Source organism: Nothoprocta perdicaria, unplaced genomic scaffold (assembly GCF_003342845.1).
Source record: "Nothoprocta perdicaria isolate Ctin4 unplaced genomic scaffold, notPer1 scaffold_72, whole genome shotgun sequence".
Taxonomy (NCBI): domain Eukaryota; kingdom Metazoa; phylum Chordata; class Aves; order Tinamiformes; family Tinamidae; genus Nothoprocta; species Nothoprocta perdicaria.
The window spans coordinates 1,042,421-1,058,296 of NW_020455999.1; the positions used below are offsets into that span (position 1 = coordinate 1,042,421).

General features: G+C 49.2%; 1 protein-coding gene across 1 annotated transcript in view; it reads left to right on the forward strand.

Annotated features, from left to right (window-relative positions):
• The window catches only part of RERE (arginine-glutamic acid dipeptide repeats), a 160,570-nt gene extending 145,475 nt beyond the window's left edge, over nucleotides 1-15,095 (forward strand). The window contains exons 13-22 of the mRNA XM_026050957.1: nucleotides 639-731; nucleotides 1,468-1,667; nucleotides 2,970-3,131; nucleotides 4,019-4,132; nucleotides 4,519-5,876; nucleotides 6,610-6,832; nucleotides 8,009-8,732; nucleotides 10,998-11,144; nucleotides 11,351-11,531; nucleotides 12,453-15,095. Of these exons, the coding sequence (XP_025906742.1) occupies nucleotides 639-731; nucleotides 1,468-1,667; nucleotides 2,970-3,131; nucleotides 4,019-4,132; nucleotides 4,519-5,876; nucleotides 6,610-6,832; nucleotides 8,009-8,732; nucleotides 10,998-11,144; nucleotides 11,351-11,531; nucleotides 12,453-12,486 (3,236 nt within the window). The 3' untranslated portion in view covers nucleotides 12,487-15,095. The remainder of the gene's footprint in view (nucleotides 1-638; nucleotides 732-1,467; nucleotides 1,668-2,969; nucleotides 3,132-4,018; nucleotides 4,133-4,518; nucleotides 5,877-6,609; nucleotides 6,833-8,008; nucleotides 8,733-10,997; nucleotides 11,145-11,350; nucleotides 11,532-12,452) is intronic.
• The last annotated feature ends 781 nt before the right edge of the window (nucleotides 15,096-15,876 follow it).

Here is a 15,876-nt window from a genome sequence, read left to right on the forward strand (position 1 = left end):
GAGTCGATGACAAATGCTAACAGAAGCTTCTGTAGTTGCCCAGTCTCTATAACTAACATATATGACAAAACAGCCTCTCTAGACCTTCAGAGAAAGAGCATTCTTGAGTAAAGGACAGCTTTTCTAATTAAAGATGCGAGCCAGAGAGGACACATGTCAAAATGTTTTCCTAGGTGGGACAGGACTTTTTATTTGTGACAAATTATAGACTTACTACTATGTGAGTTTATAGCAAGTGGCTGGAAAATGTAATTTTTAAGAGGATAATTTGCTATATGCTTCCCTGCTTGGCATAAGTATCCTCTCCAAAGCTCTGCTTTTAAGAGCAGAGCCATTCCGACTAGCACAACCTGTATTTGAACAACTACTTAATTGGAGAAGTATCACACACAGAAGTTGTATGAGTTATATCACTTTGTGTATTCCTGAAATAATCTTTTAATCAACAGACTGACCAGCCTGGCCTTGCTTAGCTTAAAAAGTCTGAAACAGGGGCAGTCGAAGGCAAGTTGGTGGTAGGAAATCACAGCACGTATGCGAGAACTGTCATTATTAACGATTATTCAACCAGGTAGGAGGAAACACCAAATCCTGCTAAATTGTTTTCCCTTTCCACTTGCTGTTTTTCACTTATTCAGTGGACTTGAGCTCAGCCAGTGAAGATGACTTTGACAGCGAGGACAGCGAACAGGAGCTGAAGGGCTACGCCTGTCGTCACTGCTTCACAACCAGTATGTGCCCGATATATTGCTGTATCTCCCTCCCTTCTGCTACTGCCCATGTAACACAGGTTCATTCCAGCAAGAGCAGTTCTTGTGCATGCACAGCAGCACTTCCAAAATGTAGGGCTGAATTAGCCAAAGTGTGCAATTTTCCTGAAAGAATGAATCATGATTTAGAATTGCAAATTAATATTGCCGTGACAGGGGAGACTCCTGGGAGGGAGACATCTAAACAGTAAGATCTGTGTACTAACATAATTCTGTATATAATCCACTTACAAACCTATTTTTATAATGCACCAAGGCTCTTGTGCAGTAGCTTCACTCCCATAAGTATTTGTGAAAGCTGTCTGGCATTTAGCAACATGCACTCGAGTGTGAGATCCTGCGTCAGTAAGGGAGAGTTGAAAGCTCATGACTCAAAGTTAAGAAACCACAACTTGGGGAAAATAATAGCTACCTGTTAATAGCTGTTAGTCCCTAGGTAGAGCAAACGAGACTTTTTCTTATTTTTAAAGCAGTAGTTGCTTAAGTAAAGTAGTAGCTTGTAATCAAGTGTTTAATGTACATTTAAACTCGGGGAGAAAAAAAGGGGACAGTGTTTTCCAGAGGCTTTCCCAACTTAGAATTCTGCACAGAAGCAGACATTCTGTCATTGTGTATGTGTTTTATTTTAAATAATGCAGTGTGTTAGTGTCTATGTAGTAAATTGTGAATGTGTAAGCTTTTGCTTTCCTGCCCCAAGCCTCCAAAGACTGGCACCACGGTGGTCGAGAGAACATCTTACTCTGCACTGACTGTCGCATCCACTTCAAGAAATACGGAGAGCTGCCACCCATCGAGAAGCCTGTGGACCCCCCCCCCTTTATGTTTAAGCCTGTCAAAGAGGAAGATGATGGACTCAGTGGAAAGCATAGCATGAGGACAAGGCGGAGTCGAGGCTCGGTAGGCTTAACACTCTTCATTCCTTGGCTTTTCAGGCTCTTCTGGAAAGAGGAGACTTTTAAAATGATCCTTGCTCTCTGTGTCTTGGTGTGAGCCTGCACCTGCATTTATGTAGGCAAATGTGAGATTTACTCGCACACTGAGGTTGGGCTTTCTTTGAAAAAAGGGAGTTGAAATGTCTTCCATGAGTTTCAGTCAAATTCTTCTTTAATTCACCGAACACAGACCTTCTCTTATGGGTAAAGGCAATAGACTGTTAGCGTCAGGGGATTCTTGACCTATGAATCACTGCAGCTTTCGTACAAGTGTGTATCCTTTTCCCAGCTGGGTGCTCTCAGAGGTAAGCCCTTGGGCATGCTGGAAAGGAAGAGTTTGAAAAGCCCAACTGCTCTTCATGTGGTCTCTGCACGTGACTGCGGTTAAAAAGCCATTGCCCACTAAAAACTGGATTATTGCTGTGGCTGATCCTTTCCCTCAGGGTGAGATGCCAGGAGCCGTGCTGGAGGCACGGCACTTGCGAGGACCGTGATGGGAACTCTGCTTCATCTGATGCTTATTTTGGAATTTTGCTGCTAGGAAGCAATGGATTTTTTTTTCACTGTTCCTCATTTTCCTCTCTGCCACCTTTCTGAACGTGTTTACACGTCCATTGCTTCTAAATATCTTGTCAGGCCATGCTCTCAGCCTTTATCATTTTTTGAAAGCCAGCCTTCAAACAGCTGCTAATTTGGAAGAGGTACAAGTGAAATAGTATTAATTATTGCAGCAGATTCTACTGTGATTCCTTTTTGTGTAACAGGAGCACATTGAAGCTGTTAGTGGATTTAGAAATCTCCCTTGGCCGCCTGTGTGGTTCATCTCTCCGTTACTCTAGGATCTGCTTTGGACTATGCCTGCAGATAGACTTTGTGTTTGTTTATGGAAGATGAGGGTCCCCTCCTCACCCCTTCACTGTGTGCTTGCACGCACACGAAATGGCTGCGACCTCCTCTCAGACCTTTTACAGAGAAATCCTGGCGTGCAAGCAGCAGCCAGGGCATCTTTTCTCATTTCCTCATTTCCAGTAGGCCCTACCTAAGTAGGGGGGATGTAATGTTTTGGACTAGGTAAATGGAGAATTTGCCTCCTTTTTCTTGAAGCCAAGATGAGCTTTCAAAGGCTAATTGTAAAAACGTTTTAATTTTTCTGCTTTTCATTTCTGAAACAGTACGAGCGCGCCGTCCGTGTCGCTGCCGTAACATGGGAAAACAAGAAATTAAGCAAATGCCACCTTTGATGTACTTTTATTTCTGTCACACGTAGATGTCTACACTACGTAGTGGTCGTAAGAAGCAGCCAGCCAGCCCTGATGGTAGAGCCTCCCCCATCAACGAAGACATCCGCTCCAGCGGCCGCAACTCCCCCAGCGCTGCCAGCACCTCCAGCAATGACAGCAAAGCAGACTCGGTGAAGAAGTCCACCAAGGTAGAACTTCCCTGGTTGTCTTTTGTGTTAGAACTGAGCACCTGAGGCTTCCTCGTTCCACTGAAGGAGATGGAGGTTCGAGCAGGTCAAGGAAGCTCTTGGTGCCCAAGAAAGTCCCATCTGTTTAGATATGCAAAAAATAAGGCTGCATCTGACTGCTGCTGTCTTGCTGCCTATAGGGATGTGTGGTGATAAAAGCCACTGAAGCATTCCCACATAATCATCCTGCTCTTACAGGAAACTAATCCTTCAATTTTAGATGTAAATGCAAACATTCAACATGCAGAAGTAGGACAGATCAGAAATGCAATGCATAAGACAATTAGGCAGTTACGAGGTTTATTTAAAGCAGTACTTAATCTTTATTTATAAAGTAATATACATAGTAATCGATATTACTTTTGTTACTGTTTATCTAGTTTAGCATATTCCTTCAAATTCAAAGTTCAAAACAGTTTCTGCCTAATGTACGCTTTACCTGGGAACGGCCCTTTTTCCTCCCAGCTTGTGTGAAAAATCTCTGTGGGATTTATTTGCAAGATGCCCCTTGGGTTTCCATCTGCAGAAGCAAAACTGCAGCCTTACTTTGGATCCCATCTTAAACGGGTGTTTGCAGGGAGTGTCTAGAGCATTATGAGAGTGCAGCTCTTTGCAGACGGGCAGTGCAGCAGCACCTCCAAGACAGATTGCTCTGGTGCCCTGATGAGGCAGAGGGAGGATCAATGTGTATTGATCACCATTCGATGCAGCCTGTATCACCTTCTGGTCAGTTCTGCTTCAGAGGAACCCTTCTGGTTTGATTTACAAGAGACTTCGTAGTGCTGGCACGTGCTCCCTTTGCTCTTGCGTTTATGTCACTGATAACAGTTCTGTTTTGTTTGTTGCAGAAGATAAAGGAAGAGGTATCTTCTCCCCTCAAGAACTCCAAGAGGCAGCGGGAAAAGGCAGCTTCTGACACAGAAGAACCTGACAGGTCCAATGCCAAAAAATCCAAAACTCAAGTGAGTCCCACAGCAGAGGGTTCTTTTCACTTTGGGAAAATTGATGAGTGGGAGAGGGTTGAAAACGCAGTAATGAACCAGAACCACAAAATTGATTTAAGCCATAGCAAATTGTAATTTAGCATGTGGCTGGAAAACCAGCCCACTTTATAATGCATCCCTTCTGTGGGAGAACAGTGCGATGACAAGGAGGAAGGCCATGAGTGTTTTTTAGTCTTAGTATCAGCAGGATGGGAGCACAGGTGGGCTGGTTCACGCTGCCTCCAGAGACCAGTGGAGGTCTCTGGATTTAGTCCTGGGAGGCTGGCTGAGGCCTGCTGCAGCGGATGGCTGGTTCCGTGAGCAGCTTCCTCATGACCACCGCGGCTCTCGCGCTCTCCCTGCAGGAGATCAGCCGGCCCAACTCTCCCTCCGAGGGCGAGGGCGAAGGCGAGAGCTCCGACAGCCGCAGCGTCAACGACGAAGGCAGCAGTGACCCCAAGGACATCGACCAGGACAACCGGAGCACCTCGCCCAGCATCCCCAGCCCGCAGGACAATGAGAGCGACTCGGATTCCTCGGCGCAGCAGCAGGTGCTGCAGGCGCAGCCCCCAGTGCTGGCAGCGCAGGGCGGCTCCGCGCAGCCGCTGCCGCCTCCCGCACCACCCGTGCCGGCCGCAGTACCGGGCGCTGCCGCAGCACCCGCGCAGCTCTCGCCACCCGCCGCGCAGCCACCCGGCCAGCCCGCAGTGCCCCCCCACATGCACATGCAGCAGGCGCCCACCGTGCACCCGCCACGCCTCCCCTCGCCCCACGCACCCCTGCAGCCCCTGAGCGCCTCGCAGGGCCCGGCGGGCCCGGCCTCCACGCAGCCTCACGCGCAGCCCGTGCTGCACGGCGCGGCGCAACCCACCCCGCATGGCCTGCAGGCGCAGCCCCTCCTGGCCCACCCCGTGCCCCCGCAGCCCTTCTCCCTCCCCGCACAGTCCCCTCAGGCTCAGGTTCCCCTGCAGACGCAGGCGCCGTCTCACTCCCACCCGGCGCTGCAGGCGCAGGTAGCGCAGCCCACGCTGCCGGCACCAGCCCCGCTGCAGCCGCCGCCGCAGCCGCCCCGCGAGCAGCCGCTGCCACCCGCGCCTATGGCCATGCCCCACATCAAGCCTCCCCCCACCACTCCCATCCCGCAGCTGCCCGCCGCTGCGCCCCACAAGCACCCTCCGCACCTCTCGGGCCCTTCCCCGTTCTCCATGAACTCCAACCTGCCACCGCCGCCCGCGCTCAAACCGCTCAGCTCGCTCTCCACGCACCACCCGCCATCCGCGCACCCTCCGCCGCTGCAGCTCATGCCGCAGAGCCAGCCGCTGCAGCCGTCGCCAGCGCAGCCGCCCGTGCTCACGCAGAGCCAGAGCCTCCCGCCGCCGGGCACCCACCCGCCGTCGGGCCTCCACGCCGTGTCCTCGCAGCCCCCCTTCGCTCAGCACCCCTTTGTGCCCGGGGGGCCGCCTCCCATCACGCCTCCCTCCTGCCCTGCCACGTCCACGCCGCCCGCCGGGCCCGGCGTCCCGCTGCCAACCGCCATCTCCACGGCCGCCGCCCCCAGCGGCAACGTGCCCGTGGTGACGTCCTGCGCGCTGCCCCCCATCCAAATCAAAGAAGAGGTCCCCGACGAGGCGGAGGAACCGGAGAGCCCTCCTCCTCCACCCAGGAGTCCGTCGCCAGAACCCACCGTGGTGGATACCCCGAGCCACGCGAGTCAGTCAGCCAGGTACGGAGGTTGTTGGGTGCTGCCCTGCCACGGAGCAGGGTGCTCCCAAAAGCCTGCACCTTTGTTGCTTGCTCAGCCAAGCTCAGCTGTCACAGGCCTTGAGCTGGAGGTGCTCCCTGCAGCCGGCTTTGTTTGCTTTCTTTTTTGTCAAGAAAGCAACATGTCACAGGCTTCCTCTCCTGTGGTAGAGATGTGATGAGCTGTAATCCCGGTTCTTTCCACCTTTCACCTTCCTCAGACATCTGTGGTAGACAGGATGCAACAGGGTTAGGATGCAACAGGTCCCTGCAACAAGGACCTTCCTGGTCCCTCTGCCTAGTTTGCAATGAAATGCCCGACTTGTACGAATGGACGTTTTCCATGTTGGTTTTTCTTTGGTCTCCTACTTGTTCTTCTTCAGATTGCTGATCACTTTGTGCTAGGAATTAGCTAAAGTGATGCTTGATGATGCTGGCAAGTTTTTCAAATGCACATGAGAAATGTGGCAGTTGAGCGTGTTCTACACGTGCACCTTTGCTCTGTTGCAGCCAGCGTTTTCAGACATTGCAGGTCGTCCTGCCAAGAGGAGGCTCTGTGTGGCTGTAGAGTTACATGGTGCAGTTAGATCTCCTCTTGGCTTTCAGGGAAGCAGATGATGTTATAACTGTAGAGTGATATTTAAGTTTCCTTGGTCATAAGGTTCTTCATCCAAGGGTATCCATCCCAGTGGCTGAACTCTTTCTGTTTCTCCCAGGTTCTACAAGCACCTAGACCGTGGCTACAATTCGTGCTCAAGAGCAGACTTGTACTTCATGCCTCTAGCAGGATCCAAACTGGCCAAGAAGCGAGAAGAGGCCATTGAAAAGGCCAAGAGGGAGGCAGAGCAGAAAGCCAGAGAAGAGAGGGAAAGAGAGAAAGAAAAAGAGAAGGAAAGAGAGAGAGAGCGGGAGCGTGAAAGAGAAGCAGAAAGAGCTGCGGTAAGTTTATTTGTAACTAAGAGCTGAAAAGTGGCAGGACCTGAACTGGATGGTGACTGCAGGTGCTAATAGGCAGAAGTGTCGGTCAGGTCCTCGTGAAGGTGGGAGCCAGCGGGCCACGAGCAGGCACTGGCTGAGCTGCCTCTTTCGCCCCTGCGGAGGAGATGGAGAGTTTCTCCTGCCGGTTTGTTTCTGATGGGGAAGCTGGGGAAACTAGGCCAAGTGTTTACATTTACTTGGAGTAGACATTTTGAGGTGGAAAATGCTCCCAAAGTACAGATAGCAAATTCCCTTGTGCATCTTCTGCTGCCTTTGAAACTCAAGCACAAGAGTGCTCTCTGCTGAAAAAGGGAGCTGAAGCCTTTCTAAATTGGAAGTAAACTTGAGTAAAGGTATAGAGTTTACTTTTGTTGGAAGAAGCAAACTTCAGTCTTGAAGGAAAAAAGCCAGTGTAACTCATTTCCTTTTCTGTGGCTTGGTTAAAAAGGAATGATTACTTTTGGGCCCCCAGAGTTAGCATCACATGTACTGGTGCTGAAAAAGGAGGTACTCCCATCTCTTTCCATGGGGCATTTCAGAGATCTGAATCACAGCTAGTCATCTCTATGGGGCCATAAAGGCAAGTCATAAAGCTAGTCATTAAGGGATATGTCATTTATGAGGATTTGGCTTTATTGGGGGATACTGGGCAATTGCTAGGGGTAATTTGCCCTCCCCAGAAGTGCTGTGCTGCCCTTGCAGAGAGAGAAGGGCAGGATGCTCAGTGATGGGAAGGGAGTGCAATTGGTATTGCTGCAAAGTGTGGAGGTGAGTTGCTCTGTACAATCTGATGAGCACGGAGAGGGGAGGAAGAGCACTTTGCAAACAGGCTTATAACCTGTAGTAACGTGTTCCAACTGGCTGTGTCCCATGTGAGGATGCAGGTGTTGGAGCAGGTAGTGCAGTTTTGAGGCTGCCACTAAAATGTAGTTATTTTCTGACCTATGGGGAAGATGGAGTCCAGTTTTGCCCCAGCCACAGTGGAGCACCCAGTTGTAGGAGTTGTGGGGCTCAGCAAGCAGAACTTGGCCCTGTTTGCAGCTTAATGCACAGAGGAGGGGAGCACTTGCCTGCTGCCTGCCCTGTTTCTAAGCTAGACGTGCTGAACTGAAGGTCTTTTTCCCCCGTTCTGTGCAGCAGAAGGTATCCAGCTCCTCCCACGAAGGCCGTCTTGGGGAGTCCCAGCTCAGCGGGCCAGCACATATGAGGCCATCGTTTGAACCTCCACCCACGACCATAGCTGCCGTGCCACCTTACATCGGCCCTGACACCCCCGCGTTACGAACACTGAGCGAATACGCCCGTCCTCACGTCATGTCACCCACAAACCGAAACCATCCCTTCTTTGTCCCCCTGAACCCCACCGATCCGCTCCTGGCCTACCACATGCCTGGCCTCTACAACGTGGACCCCACCATCCGGGAGCGAGAGCTCCGCGAGCGGGAGATCCGGGAGCGAGAAATCCGGGAGAGGGAGTTGAGAGAGAGGATGAAACCCGGCTTTGAGGTGAAGCCCCCGGAGCTCGATGCACTGCACCCGGCTACGAACCCCATGGAGCATTTTGCCCGGCACGGTGCACTGACTATTCCCCCAACAGCAGGACCTCATCCGTTTGCTTCCTTCCACCCGGGTTTGAATCCCCTCGAAAGAGAGAGACTTGCACTGGCAGGCCCGCAGCTCCGGCCTGAAATGAGCTACCCGGACAGACTGGCAGCCGAGAGGATCCACGCGGAGCGGATGGCGTCGCTGACCAACGACCCCTTGGCGCGGCTCCAGATGTTCAACGTCACGCCTCACCACCACCAGCACTCACACATCCATTCACATTTACACCTACATCAGCAGGATCCTTTGCATCAAGGTGAGCTGGGGACCTGGCTGGGGAATCTCTCATAACCATTAGCAGAAATCTGCTGCAAACCAGGCAGCAAACCTGGTGTTACGAGCGGCAAGATCTCCGGCTTTTTGGAGGTGACGTTGATATTGAGCGAGGCTATGACACCCGAGCGTAGCCCCCGTATATCTGAGCACGACTATGTAACAAACAAATCACAAATTCACCACGTTTGAATTATTATGGGCATGCCATTCTCTTGCTCACAGGGGAAAATGCACTGAAATACTGCTGGGCCACAACCAGAAAATAGCTGTATTGCATTTGGGGATTAAGTAGTGTTTCTACTTAATCTACTACATGCACCATAGTATATGATCCCATTTTGTTCTGCGACAGAGCTGTGCTCCAGCTCAGGATAAGTTTAGTGAAACCAATACTACTCTACATGCTTATGCCTTGTCAGAAATATTCTCGCTTCTGGTTTAAGTCTAGAGCAGCTCATTCAGTGGCGGCAGCAGCAGCCCAGCGTGGGTAAATGCAGGTGTTTGTCAAGCTGCCCTGCTCCTGCCTGCTTTGCTGCGTCATTAACATTTCCCCTGCCTTTCACACTGTTGAATTTTTGGAACAATAGGAAGCTGGAGATAGATGGTGAGTTGAGAGGTGGAGGAGGACTCAAAATCACTTCTGAAATGCCGGTTGTCAGGCGCTTTCCTGCTGTTGCTGGGATTTTGCACAGCAGCTGCTCCCATTCCTGTGTTCCAGGAAGGACTTTCACCTCCTCCCTGTGGTGGGAGCTGTGGCGATTTGTCCCCCTCCTTGCCTTGAGCTGCCCCATAGCAGCAACTCTTGATTTTATGGATTGTGTTAGTGACCAGAAGCAGGAAGACCAGGTTCACGTGGCCACCTCTGAGCTTGCTCTTCCTGCTCCGTGCCCGGGATTTGATACCCATCCCAATGGGTGGGTTCCGCACCCAAATGGAGTGGTGGGCAACGAGCGTGGCTGCATTTCCAAACATCTCTCCACCTGGAGAAGATGGGCAGCTGCAAGAGTGATCTAGGGCTGGCATTGCAAACAGTTATTTGGGAAAGATGCAGAAGAGCAGCACGGCAGGAAGATAAATGGCAGTGCAGGCATTTTCCCTGGCGCTGTACACTGCTGCTCCAAAAGGCTTTCTCGTATTTTACATTTGGTGTACAGGTGCAGACTCCGCTGAGCAAAGGGACCCTCACTAGGACAATCTCTGTCACTCTTCTTACCAGAACCATCTAAAGTTATAGCAGTTTTTAGTTCCTTTTTTTTTGTGATTCACATGATTCTTGTGATGTTTAATATGTTTAATGTTCTCAGAAGTTAATTGGTGCCTTGTTTGCTTCTAAAGCAAGCTATAGAGTTACTCCTCTGAGAAAATCCTGAATCCAGAAGTTGGGAACTGGACCTAAACTGAAGTTTCCACGTTTTCCATAGCAGCCTAGGGAGAACATAGCTCGCAAGGCACCAGCTGCAGTAGCAGCCAAGTCAGAAGAAAACTGTCCAGAAGCCTGAACTGCTGCAGCTGCCTGCAGCTGTGCTGTTCGTGCAGGCAAATGCAACCTGCTTCACCCTGCGGTGTGTGCGTTAAACGTCAGTGAGGAGTCCTCACTGTGAACACATGGGCTCCTAAGGCTCTCCAGAAACCCGGCCGAAACGGTCCCGTTCAGAGCCGTGAACTTGAGGCCACCTGTAAGAGCCGAGAACAGGAGGCTCCAGGAGGGCATGGAGGAATGACACCAGATCCAGGGAGCCTCGGAACGGGAGGTGACCTTAAACACAACAGCAGTGTAATGCTTGCCGAGAACCCGAGCACCATGAGCAGTGTAATTATGGAAATCAATTAAAAGCTGCACAGGGAGGATCTTTCAAGAACAATCCTGTGCAGCAGAGTTTCTTCTGCGTCTTGCCAGCTTGCTTGTGTCAGGCTGAGCGGGTCTCGTGAAGAACCCGCTGCCTTGTGCATGGAGTTGGGAGAGACAGCTAAAAAGGGAAGCGGAGGTGGTTTTGCTGTTTCCTCTCATTTGGTGGATTTCTCTTTCTAGAAATTAAAAGCCTTGGCTTGTCAATGAAGCCTCTTTAGCACACAGACATCACTCGAGAAGAGCAAAGTGGGTTTCCAATTGGAGGGAGCTAAGCTCCTGGTAATTACCAATTAGGCCAAGTGCTGATCCTGCTCAAGTGGTACCAGGACTTTTGATGTCCCGGTAGCAGCGTGTCCCCAAACAGTTGATTGTCTTCTCTTTTCCCTTGTTTTAAAGGTTCAGCAGGACCTGTTCACCCGCTGGTGGATCCGTTAGCAGCCGGGCCCCATTTGGCACGTTTTCCCTACCCACCTGGGACCATCCCCAACCCATTGCTAGGGCAGCCGCCTCATGAGCATGAAATGCTCCGGCATCCAGTCTTTGGTGAGTCTTTGCACCTCCTTGGGGATTGATCCTGGTCTGCACTCTCCCTTTTCCTCCCGGGGCATAGCATTTCTTGCAAGGGGGGCTTGGAGCTGAGGAATTGAGCTGGGACTCCACAATCCTGACTCTTTCCTGCGTGTGCTGCCTGACAGGTGTGTGTTTTGGGGGCTGTGGTGACACTTTGTGACTGTGTAACTGTGTTGTAGGTACCCCTTACCCTCGAGATCTGCCCGGTGCCATCCCGCCTCCCATGTCCGCCGCCCACCAACTGCAGGCCATGCACGCGCAGTCAGCAGAGCTGCAGAGACTGGCAATGGAGCAGCAGTGGTTGCACGGGCATCCTCACATGCACGGCAGCCATCTACCAAGTCAGGAAGATTATTACAGGTGAGAGGTGCCACGAAGGCTTCTGGAGACGGTGCTCCATCTTCCCTCATCTGCTTCCACATCCCCCCTTTTTGTTTCTTCTGAATTATTGCCCATTTTCACTGGGGACTAGCTGAGTTGTGCATTGCAAGATTACCTCTGATGGGGCTTTTAAACGTGACATGCACATTAATGATCACTGCTTCTGCATCCCTCACACTTCCTTGAGAAAGGTACATGAGGAGGGTGGGTAAAAGCTTTGTGAATGAAAGGAAGGCAGGATTTATCTGCCAGTGAATCTGAAGAAATGACTAAAAGCAACAGGAGGCTGAAGTGTGGGTAATAGCACACCCCACAGCAACAGTGGGGCAGGCCTGGGGAAATCACGTGAGGTTTTTTCTCCCCACGGTGCTATGTGGTGTTTATAGCAGTGGTCACTGGTGATTTGTCAGAATCACCCTGCTTTTGCTCAGAAGTAAAACCCTGTGGCACTGAGGTTCAAGGTTAATTCTGCACGTAGCCAGGATCCAGCCAGGATCCAGCACCTTAACAGCTGCCTTCAGCTGTTGTGCTCTGCTGTTGCAGTCCTGGCTGCTGCCATCCCAGCCTGGGAGCTGGCTCGGAACCAAGGGGGCACCCTGTCTGCCTGCTGCTGCATGGCGTTTTGTGTGCAGATAAACGGCTGCAGATAAAGCTGAGCCTTGATGAGCTGGCGCTCAGGATCGCGCTCCCGTGCAAGGAGTGGTTCAGCAGAGGAAGGTCACCTCCTCGCATGACAGGCGCTGCTATCAGAGCCATTACAGCGGCTCTCCTTGTGTGCAGAATGATCAGAAGTCCCGTCCCAACCTCTGTCCCCATCGGGGCCCCGGGCAAGGTCAGGCTGTCGCTGGAGGGTCCCGACACCTCCTGCATCTGTGAAAATGACTTTTCTTTCTCTTTCAGTCGACTGAAGAAAGAAGGCGACAAACAGTTGTAATAAATTATTTATTTGTAACGCTGGCTACGGAAACCCCGGTCCTTGGGAAGGAATGGAACGTTTTTACATACAATAAGAGCTGCAAAAAGAAAAGAATATCTTATAAAGATTTCTTTATATATTTAAAACAGAAACCACCACCCAACAAGTAGAGACTTATCAGCCTAGTGTTCGTTTGTAGAGAAGATTTCTCAAGACTGGTGTGGGTCTCCCTGCATGACAACATATTCAGAAGCCTATTGAAAATACAGGACTGTGTGGAATATTTGGAGAACTTCCTGCAATCTTGTTTTTTTTTTAATTATTATTATTATTATTACTACTTTGTTTTGAGTAGGTGCTAGAATCAGGTTCACAATACGAGTCACTGTGCGTGAAGAGACACTCAATGCATCTATAGCTATTTAAAAAAAAAAAGCAAAGATTGCAAGTAGGTGACATAACAAGCTCTGAATCCAAGTGCTATAATAATAAAAATCTACTTTTATTTTAATACATTGTAGGAAATCTTCATAATTTTAAAGAAAGCTCAGTTCTGCAGCATGGCTTTTTAAGTCTGTAAATAACTTTTTGGGTAGAGGGGGAGAAACAAAACAAAATTCCAGAAACCTTTATCTTGATTTTCAGTAACATCAATTGTGAATTCCTACCTGGTGTTGACAAAATACAGAGTTGATTTTTTAATAAAAAATATATATAATAATCCCTTTAATTAAAGGGAACGATGGGTGTCAGTAATTTCAAATGGGTAAAAGCTTGAAATTTGGTTTGGTATCAACAATAAGCATTAAAGGGAGTTGCAGGGATAATGTTGCAAATGACTGTTTCTGTTCCTTGTTTTTGGTTTTAGTTTGCTCTGTTTGTTTTGTTTTTTGTAATGTTACATCCTCTCTCTCTGTTCTGCAGGTGATTTTTGTTGAGTTGGGTTTCTCAGCAGTACAGATCTCCGTAGGACTCGCTTACCATTTTGAAGCCTACTTTAAGGGTTAATCTTCAATGTGGCTGTAATATACTTCTTTCCATTACCTTTGCAAACTTAATTAACTATCCTGGTTTTAGACTGTCCCTTATGGAATCAGTAAATATCAGCAAAAGTTCAAAGAAGGAATCTTTTAAAATGCTTTAAAAAAAGATGTTCCATGGCTCAAACTAGTACAGCCAAAATTTTGTATACATGTGCATATTTTTGAAGAATTTGCTCTTCCTGGCCTTTTGTGTTTGATTCCTTTTTATTGAAAGTGGACTAGGCAGCTGGTGGAGTGTTTTCCAAGTTGCTTTGCAAAGCTCAGTCTCTCTATTTGGCTTCTTCAGTTTCACTTGACACAAGCAGAAGCTTTTTAGCTGCTCTGTATCGCAGCTGTTCCATATCTCAGGAACTTAACAGCTTTGAGATTCATCAGATACCTGGCTGGTAACGTTTACCACCTCCCAGAACGACAGGTCCATGCGGAGTGACTCCTGCTGGCTCCATCCCCACCTGGATGGCACAAGGAGACGCATACACACAAGGCCAGTGGGCATCATTCTTGCAGACAGCTCTGCTAACTATCTGCACGGATCTTTTTTTGTTGTTTTGCCCTGTTTCTGATGGATTTTTGTTCTTGTTTTGCCGTGTTTCTTACCAGAGCAGAGGGCAACACAGCAACCAGACATCTGCATCTGCTGGCCGCGTTATCTCCCGGTGCACCACTTCCCCCCCGTTATCTCCCTTAGCTGCCGAGGGCTCCGTCTCTGCTGTTGTGGACTGTTCAATGTGGTGCTCGTGTCATAGGACTGGCCTGAGCCGCGCGTGCTAAACTTGTAGTTAATCCTTCGTTCCATCCGCAGCCGGGGCGGGACGGCCGCTGCGTGGGGCTCACGACAGCGCCGGCCTCCTCACGCCCAAAGGTTGGGCCGTTAATAACACCAGTTAATGAATTAAAAGCTCGTTTTAGGGTATTCCAGACCCTTTTAAGAGTCGTTAGAGAGAGGGGCCCGTTGCAGTGGCTTCTGACCTCCCCTATTTTTCCTGTCCTCCGTTCCAGATCCTGAGCACTAAGGAGCTGCAGTAGCGTTTGGTCGGTCCGCTCTGCTCTGCCTGAGCTCCCCGCGGAGGCGCTGCCCGTCACTGTCAGTATTCCCGAGGTTTGGAAGCCCAGACTCGAGGATGGCAGAGTTTTCCCTCAGAGTTTTCCCTTTAGCCTCTGTCTGCAGCCACCAGGTGAAATAGTTGGTAGTTTGCTAGTGAGGAACATTTTTGATGTTTGCTGGAAGCATTAATGTCCTGCCCAGCAGAGAGAGCACCTCGATTTACTTTAAAGAGATAGTTAACACATTGCAGTTAAAATCCTCCTCCTCCCCAGTTTTGCCATGTGGAATTTGGGGACTTGAGCCCTTTCTTCCAACCCTTCTCTCTCCCTGTTATTTTTTTTATCTATAGTTGTTATAAAAAGATACTGTTTCCCTCCCATGGTTGTTTTTCCATGCTTTTTTTTTCAAAGTTGCTTTGCAGTGTATGTTCAGAAGCTACTAGTTGATCCTGTTTTATTTTCACAGAAGCATTCTGATAATTTGAATATTGTTTTGTGTTCACATTCAGCAAAGAAGCACTGAGGCTCTTCCGTTTTAGACCAGTGATTAACTACAACTTTACATGCAGTGGTTTTTGAAACCATCTTGGTGTTCAGTGCCCTTGTTAAAACAACCCAGACCTTTCATTTTTCTTTAAGAAATCTCTCTTCTTTTTTTTTCCTCTGTTTTAAAGATTTATTTTTAAATTTTGCTTTAGTGTTTTTGAAACGTCTCTGTTGTTCTATGTCGTCATGGTTGAGCTTGTTTCACTGCACCGTTAAAGCAGAGTGTACATTCTGACTGCTACATTTATATATATCTTGAAGCTTAATGTATATATGAGTAGTTTGCCATGGGATAACACAGTGTAAACAGAGTAGAAACCCAGAAATCGTGACTTCTGTGTTCTCTCCATTTGAGTATTTTGTAATTTTTTTGAAATATTTGTGGACATAAATAAAACCAAGCTACACTACAGCAGCCAGGTTTTGCCTGCAAGCCCAGTGTGTCTGTTGATTGCTGTTAATGGGGAAAAGACTATTTCCATCTGGGGCAATACAAGGTTCCTCCATGGCCATCCTGTCTGCTTTCAGACTCTCCTGTCCCTTTGTTGGCCTTATTTTTTTTCCCCTTAGAGGTTATTTCAATGTTAATACACAGTACATGGAGCACCAACATTATGTCCAGTTTCCGGGATGTATTCTGCCTGCCTGAGGCTCCCACTGCATAGTTTGTGTATTTTTTTCCCCGTAGTTAAGCAGTCAAACTGAAAAGAACAAATGTGCACGACTGCTGTGGCTGTCACGACTGCAGGGGCACCGGGAACGTATTGCTGCCGCC